At 46.9% G+C, this 8,400-nt stretch overlaps 1 protein-coding gene across 6 annotated transcripts in view; it reads left to right on the forward strand.

The window, feature by feature from the left end:
• znf638 (zinc finger protein 638) overlaps positions 1-8,400 on the forward strand; it is a 50,159-nt gene that overhangs the window by 31,015 nt on the left and 10,744 nt on the right. For 3 of the 6 annotated variants that reach the window (XM_045701635.1, XM_045701634.1, XM_045701636.1), the window contains 5 exons: positions 21-149; positions 2,426-2,583; positions 4,252-5,134; positions 5,540-5,768; positions 5,899-5,961. In XM_045701635.1, the coding sequence (XP_045557591.1) occupies positions 21-149; positions 2,426-2,583; positions 4,252-5,134; positions 5,540-5,602 (1,233 nt within the window). In that variant the 3' untranslated portion in view covers positions 5,603-5,768; positions 5,899-5,961. Of the gene's footprint in view, positions 1-20; positions 150-2,425; positions 2,584-4,251; positions 5,135-5,539; positions 5,769-5,898; positions 5,962-6,147; positions 7,848-8,400 lie in introns of those variants that run through there. The other 3 variants (XM_045701637.1, XM_045701638.1, XM_045701639.1) reach the window with 1 other exon arrangement.

The raw sequence follows: 8,400 nt of genomic DNA on the forward strand, positions 1-8,400 counted from the left end.
AACCCTCTGTCTGTTAACAGGACCCAACGTTGAAGGAACGTCTTCTGATCGTCAGTAACGTCCCCACAGGGACCGCAGCGGCCCAGGAGGTTCACGACCTCGTCAAACGCTTCGGCACCTACCTCGACTCGCTGTCTCTGATCAACATGGTAGGGACAGACACCGGAAGCCTTGGGCAGCTGTTTGAAGTAGCCTGTTGACTTTTGTTCCGATGTTTAAATCAGGTCGTCTACCTGGGTAGGAAAGATACTTATTATCTCAGAATGAGAACGAGTTATTAATTCCTTTTTATAAATGTCTTTTTGTTGTTGCTTCTTCCACGTTTTATAAAACAGATTAGACAGCATATGTGACAGTATCTGGCTAAAATGCTGCTAGTGGTTCGCGGTACCACAAAAGGTGGACAAGTGGACACAGCGTGGACACAGCTCAGAAGGAGACGAGACCACAAAGAGACGTATCGCTCATTTAAAATAACTGGATTCTTACCATAAAAAGGGCATTTGGGAACGTTGTGCTAAAAAACATGAATTCAAATGAAATCGCCCAAATGTCAAATATGGTCAGCCATAGTCGTACGATAAACGTCCAATACAAAACTTAAACAGCCACACATACAAAACACCATGTGATTATAACCAATTAGATCCCTGGAACCAACCACTTTAGGCCTGTAGTGGTATCATGTGATACAGTGCATTCAGAAAGTATTCAGACCCCTTGACTTTGTCCACATTTTGTTACGTTACAGCCTTATTCTAAAATGTATTAAATAAATAAAAATCCTTGGCAGTCTACACACAATACCTCATAATGAAAAAGCAAAAAGTTTTTACAATTTTTGCTAATTTATTAAAATGTAAAAACATACCTTATTTACATAAGTATTCAGACCCTTTGCTATGAGGCTTGAAATTGAGCTCAGGTGCATCATGTTTCCTTTGATCATCCTTGATGTTTCTACAACTTGATTGGAGTCCACCTGCGGTAAATTCAGTTGATTGGACATGATTTGGAAAGGCACACACCTGTCTATATAAGCTCCCACAGTTGACAGTGCATGTCAGAGCAAAAACCAAGCCATGAGGTCGAAGGAATTGTCTGTAGAGCCCCGAGACAGGATTGTGTCGAAGCACAAATCTTGGGAAGGGTAACAAAACATTTCTGCAGCATTGAAGGTCCCCAAGAACACAGTGGCCTCCATCATTCTTAAATGGAAGAAGGTTGGAACCACCAAGACTCTTCCTAGAGCTGGCCGCCCGGCCAAACTGAGCAATCGGTAGAGAAGAGCCTTGGTCAGGGAGGTGACCAAGAACCCGATGGTCAGTCTGACAGAGCTCCAGAGTTCCTCTGTGGAGATGGGAGAAACTTCCAGAAGGACAACCATCTCTGCAGCACTCCACCAATCAGGCCTTTATGGTAGAGTGGTCAGACGGAAGCCACTCCTCAGTAAAAGGCACATGACAGCCTGCTTGGAGTTTGCCAAAAGTCACCTATAAACTCTCAGACCATGAGAAACAAGATTCTCTGGTCTGATGAAACCAAGATTGAACTCTTTGGCCTGAATGCCAAGTGTCACGTCTGGAGGAAACCTGGCACCATCCCTACAGTGAAGCATGGTGGTGGCAGCATCATGCTGTGGGGATGTTTTTCAGCGGCAGGGACTGGGAGACTAGTCAGGATCAAGGGAAAGATGAACGGAGCAAAGTACAGAGAGATCCTTGATGAAAACCTGCTCCAGAGCACTCAGGACCTCACACTGGGGCGAAGGTTCACCTTCCAAAAGGATAATGACTCTAAGCACAGAGCCAAGACAAGGCAGGGGTGGCTTCGGGACAAGTCTCTGAACGTCCTTGAATGGACCAGCCAGACCCGGACTTAAACCTGATCTAACATCTCCGGAGAGACCTGAAAATAGCTTTGCAGCGACGCTCCCCATCCAACCTGACAGAGCTTGAGAGGATTTGCAGAGAAGAAATTGAGAAACTCCCCAAATACAGGTGTGCCAAGCTTGTAGCGTAATACCCAAGAAGACTTGATTCTGTAATCGCTGCCAAAGGCGCTTCAACAAAGTACTGAGTAAAGGGTCTGAATACTTATGTAAATGTGAAATTTCATATTTATTTTTTGTAAATTAGCAACAACAACAAAAATCCTGTTTTTGCTTTGTCATTATGGGGTATCGTTTGTAGATTGATGTTGGGGAAAAAACGTAAATCATTTTTATAATAAGGCTGTAACAAAACAAATTGTTGTTAAAAGTCAAGGGGTCCTAATGCTTTCTAAAGGCTCTGTGTAACCAATTAGGTCCTTGGAACCTCCGACTGTATTATTAAACATTTCTGATTAGTCAGGCGACAACACAAATAACAAATCAAATGAATTGATTTGTTGTTTAATGAATGTTTCTCTCTCTCTGTCTCAGATCTATTTTGAAATGGAAACCTCTTCAGTGGCGATGGCGGTGTGTCTTCGTTTCCAGAAGTCCTCCAGTGTAGTTCAGAACAACCCTCTGAAGTTCAACATGCTGGTCAAGGTTAAACAGCCACCGCAGCCCCCAGCCCAGAAGACATCTGTTGTCAGGTAAATATCTTAACTCAACCTTTTCATTAACCTCTATGGGCTCGTCACCGTCCCACTCTATTCAACAGCCAGTGGAACAGCGTGGCGCGAAATACAAAAACCTCAAAAATGCAATAATTTCAATTTTTCAAACATACGGCTATTTTACACCATTTTAAAGACAAGACTCTCGTTAATCTAACCACACTGTCCGATTTCAAAAAGGCTTTACAACGAAAGCGAAACATTAGATTATGTCAGCAGAGTACCCAGACAGAAATAATCAGACACCCATTTTTCAAGCTAGCATATAATGTCACATAAACCCAAACCACAGCTAAATGCAGCACTAACCTTTGATGATCTTCATCAGATGACACACCTAGGACATTATGTTATACAATACATGCATGTTTTGTTCAATCAAGTTCATATTTATTTGAAAACCAGCTTTTTACATTAGCATGTGACGTTCAGAACTAGCATACCCCCGCAAACTTCCGGTGAATTTACTAAATTACTCACGATAAACGTTCACAAAAAACATAACAATTATTTTAAGAATTATAGATACAGAACTCCTCTATGCACTCGCTATGTCAGATTTTAAAATAGCTTTTCGGCGAAAGCACATTTTGCAATATTCTGAGTAGATAGCCCGGCCATCACGGTTTAGCTATTTTGACACCCACCAAGTTTAGCCCTGACCAAACTCCGATTTACTATTATAAAAGTTTGATTACCTTTGGTGTTCTTCGTCAGAATGCACTCCCAGGACTGCTACTTCAATAACAAATGTTGGTTTGGTCCAAAATAATCCATCGTTATATCCAAATAGCGGCGTTTTGTTCGTGCATTCAAGACACTATCCGAAGTGTAAATAAGGGTCACGAGCATGGCGCATTTCGTGACAAAAAAATTCTAAATATTCCATTACCGTACTTCGAAGCATGTCAAACGCTGTTTAAAATCAATGTTTATGGTATTTTTCTCGTAAAATAGCGATAATATTCCAACCGGACAATACTGTATTCATTCAAAGAGGAAAAGAAAAAAACAGCGAGGTCTCGTGAATGTGCATATCCAGTCTCTTAGTCACCAGGCAGACCACTGAGCTACTATACTCTGCCCAGAGACAGGAGACGCCTCAATCCGCTTTCTGAAGGCTTTAGAGAGCCAATGGAAGCCTTAGAATGTGCTATGTAACCCCAGAGATACTGTAGTTTCGATAGAGAATCGAAAGAACTACAAATTCTCAGACAGGCCACTTCCTGCTTGGAATTTTCTCAGGTTTTTGCCTGCCATATGAGTTCTGTTATACTCACATACACCATTCAAACAGTTTTAGAAACTTCAGAGTGTTTTCTATCCAAATCTACTAATAATATGCATATTCTCGTTTCTGGGCAAGAGTAGTAACCAGTTTAAATCGGGTACGTTTTTTTATCCGGCCGTGAAAATACTGCCCCCTAGCCCAGACAGGTTAACTTCCAAGATTTTATCCGTCAGTCCATCCATCCAATCCAAGCATTGTATGACGTCCTGTTTTCTAAGGACATAGGATACAATTAGGGTCCATTGTTTTTCCTCGTCAGGGAACAACTCCTGTTCCAATGGAGACCTTTTAGACTGATCTGGGCATGTAAACATCACTTATTTTATAATCTACGTGTTTGTCTGTCGTTTCAGCACCAAAGCCAAGAAGAAACCGATCAAAGGCAAGAAACCTGAAGCTAAAGGTGTCGCAACACCAGTTAAACCTGTTGCTACCACCACCACTACTACCAGCACCAATGCTACGGTCTCATCCTCTCAGCCTGTTGCTGTGGCTACCAAGCAACCGGGTGACGACGTCATCGTCGCGGAGGCCAAGCAACCAGGAAGTGACGTCGCGGTGATGAATTCCGACGGAAAGGCAACGGTGGCGGAGTCTGGAGGAAAAGAGGGTGGGATTTCCTCGACAGTAGAAAAAGATGGGAAGAAGAAGAACGCTCATCCTCCCAAAGAGGATGGAGAGATGAAAACTGAGGAGGCAAAACAAAACAAGGAAGACACTGCGACCGTCGACATCGTCGTTTCCGCCTCGTTACCTACGGTTGCCGCGTCCGCTCCCGAGGAAGAGGTCGCCGTGGAAACCCAGAGCACCGACGGCGTCGCCTCGACCAATGAGATTGCAGCAGAACCCGAACCGGTTGAAGACAATCCTCTGGACTTTCCTCCGGTAACCGAGGAGATCCTCAAGGCCCTGGAGGTAGCGGTTCACCAACACCGTATGGGGAGACTGGCGGAGGAACAGGAACAGAACCAGGGAGAGGGGATCCAGGCCAAGCCTCTACCCAACAAGAAGAGCCCTGCAGCTGGGGAGACAGCGGAGAAAAAGACCCCGACTGGAGAAAAGAACCAGGTCCCGGCTGAGCCAGAAGAGAAGACTGGGGAGAAAGAGACGATGAAGAAAGAGGAGCCACGCCCAGAGAAGAAGTCACAGCCGGACAAAAAACATCCCACACCAGCTAAAAAGACCACCGACACGAAGAAGACCCCTTCAGGATCTGGCCAACCAGACCACAAGAATGTATGTATTATTATTATTATTATTATTATAATAGGAATTTAAGGGACAGATACAATTTAAACCTTGACAGATTTGAATCACCGACAGTCTTGATTCATTGCACCTTAGTGTAACCGGTGTGAAATGGCTAGCTAGTTAGCGGGGTGCGCGCTAATAGCGTTTCAATCGGTGACGTCACTCGCTCTGAGACCTGGAAGTAGTTGTTCCCCTTGGTCTGCAAGGGCTGCGGCTTTTGTGGAGCGATGGGTAACGATGCTTCGAGGGAGCCCAGGTAGGGGCGAGGAGAGGGATGGAAGCAATACTGTTTCATTAGCTTCTGCTAATATTTTAATGTATGTATTGTACTCTGACTGAGGCAACTCATTATGTATTTAAATGTCTAATAAAATAAATTAATTCATCCAGGGGAAGACCCAGGCTTCTGGAGGGAGAGGCCGGGCGGCGACCGCTTTTCCCCAGAAAGAGTGACTCTTCTAGGCATAGAAGCAGCCGGACTCCTTCCGAGGAGGAGCAGGATCCTCCAACGTCGAGACAGGGTAACTCCTCTAGCTCCCCTTCTGGCTCCCGCAGGAGCAGCAGACAGGACGGCAGCCCCGCCAAGAAGAAGGGGAGGAAAGAAGAGGAGAGGAGCAAGGTAGGAGAAGGAGAAAAAGCAAGGCGTGATGGCGAATGCATGTTCTATATGCCAATTCTATCTCTTTTATGATTTGTTTCTATTTCTGAGCTAGAAATGATCCTATTAAAGGTTTCTGTTGGTTCCACAGAGCCACGGCCGCAGCTGTAGAACAACTCGCTCCTCGAGGAGCAGGTCTAGAGATAAGGTGAGCGGACGATGCTTTCCAAACGGCAACATTTCTTCAAAATACACTGTACAGAATCCAGAACCGTTCCAGTCTGTTGTAGCAAACTCTCATACATCTGATTTCAAACTACAGCACTTCTGTTGAACTTGTGGAAGATTTGATTTGATTTTGATTTATTAATTCATGATCCTTTTCTCTCTTCACCTCAAGCTAGTTGCTACGCGGGATATGATTTTACGTCTGACGTCATCCCCGATGAAGCCAACTCCTTCGATCTGGACCAGTTCAACATGGACCAGTTTGTTACTGTAGACGAGGTGGAAGGGGATGAGGCTGAGAACACCGACCCACCGCAGTCATCCTCATCTTCGTCACACAAGACCCAAGATAAGGCCTCGGAAAGGTCAAAACGATCGTCCAAACGCAAGAGGGGTACCCCAGATACCCCAAGTCCGAAATCTAGCCAGGAGCACAAGGACACACCCACGTCGTCCTCCTCTACCCCCCCTGCTCAGAAGACTCCAGGAAAAGCCGCAGCAAAAAAGGCAGCAGCTAAACCTCAACCACCAGCCACCTCTGGACGCCAGACCAGGTCAGCAGCAGCTGCTGTTGTTGTAGCAACCGAAGCCGCAGAAACCCAGGAAGCCGCCGACGACAACACCAGCATAGCCGATACGGAGGCGGAGCCTGTTCCCTTGGAGACTCGGTCTCAGTCGGAAGAGGAAGTAGTGGTCACTAAGGGATTTGACACGGAGGGTGTAGTACCGTCGTCACACCACAAGATGTCAGTGTTGGACACTGCAGTGACAGACAACAAGGAAGAGAAAAGTGCTGTGTCAGAGAGCGATATGGAGACTACAGCTGAAAAACCTCCAGAGGTAGAGGGGAGCGAGGAGACTACTCAGGCTGAAAAAGGTTCCTCGATTCTGGGTACCGAGGCTCAGAATGGAGCCTGTCCCCTGGAGCTTGGTCTGTCCCAGCCATCTGCCTCAGCCAAGGAGCGAGACCTTCACAAGGCCCTGGAACTACAAGAGGTGGAGACGGTGTCGGGTCACCAGGTGCCCCAATCACTTATTGATAAAGTACCTGATGATGATGATGGTGGTGATTTCCAGGTACTCGACGAAGCTGTGGACGATGACACACCTAGAGACGGAGAAGAGGGCAGTCAAGACACTCAGTCTGGATCTCTATCTCTGGGTCACCAGGCGCCTGCAGCCTCCGATTCTACAGGTTCCCAGGTGCCTCAAACTACTCTAGAGGAACACAAAGAGATCTCCAACGAAGAAGAAGAATCTGCTTTCCAGATCCTCGACTCTCTAGAAGACACTGAAGACAACATGGCCGACTCCTCTCTCGCAGGCCAACGAGGCCGAAGAGATTCTCTACCCAGAGAGATGGAGGGGTTCCAGATAGTAGATTCAGTCGACGATCAGACGGAAACGACCCAAGCTCTGGACAACCATACGACTGAAACTAAATGTCAAGGTGGCTCCAAGCCTCTAAAGGGGGGTAAGAAGGGCAAGAATAAGAGGGGACCCAGAACCCCAATAGGAGAGTCCGAGGGGGGTACCCCGAAAAAAAGTAACCTTGTCACCTTGGATGTGGTGAGCGAGGAGGAGGAGGATTACCCAGATGACGCCGCCGAAGAGGAAGAACTTATTAAGAAACAAAAACTGGTGAAGGACAAGCAGCGAGAGGAAAGAGGGAAGGAGAGAGAGAAAGGGCGGAGGAGGAGTAGAGAGAAGGAACGGAATAGGGAGGAGGAGAGAGAGGAGAGGGTCGGAGTGGATACTGAGGGCTTGGTGACTTTGGATGAGATCGGAGAGGATGAAGGAGCGGAGGGGCCTTGCCTGGAGCCACACCCCTTCAGCCAGGAGGACGAATCAGGAGACACCTTCAACCCCGAGGTCAGGAAATATCTGCTGCTTACTTTCTCCGCTCTCTCTCTCTCTGTCGTCTCTCTCTCTCCCTCTGTCGTCTCTCTCTCCTCTCTGTCGTCTCTCTCTCTCCTCTCTGTCGTCTCTCTCTCCTCTCTGTCGTCTCTCTCTCTCCTCTCTGTCGTCTCTCTCTCCTCTCTGTCGTCTCTCTCTCTCCTCTCTGTCGTCTCTCTCTCTCCTCTCTGTCGTCTCTCTCTCTCCCTCTCTGTCGTCTCTCTCTCTCCTCTCTGTCGTCTCTCTCTCTCCCTCTCTGTCGTCTCTCTCTCTCCTCTCTGTCGTCTCTCTCTCTCTCCTCTGTCGTCTCTCTCCTCTCTGTCGTCTCTCTCTCTCCTCTCTGTCGTCTCTCTCTCTCCTCTCTGTCGTCTCTCTCTCTCCTCTCTGTCGTCTCTCTCTCTCCTCTCTGTCGTCTCTCTCTCTCTCCTCTCTGTCGTCTCTCTCCTCTCTGTCGTCTCTCTCTCTCTCTCTGTCGTCTCTCTCTCTCCTCTCTGTCGTCTCTCTCTCTCCTCTCTGTCGTCTCTCTCTC

The sequence above is a fragment of the Salmo salar genome, chromosome ssa18 (genome assembly GCF_905237065.1).
Source record: "Salmo salar chromosome ssa18, Ssal_v3.1, whole genome shotgun sequence".
Classification (NCBI taxonomy): domain Eukaryota; kingdom Metazoa; phylum Chordata; class Actinopteri; order Salmoniformes; family Salmonidae; genus Salmo; species Salmo salar.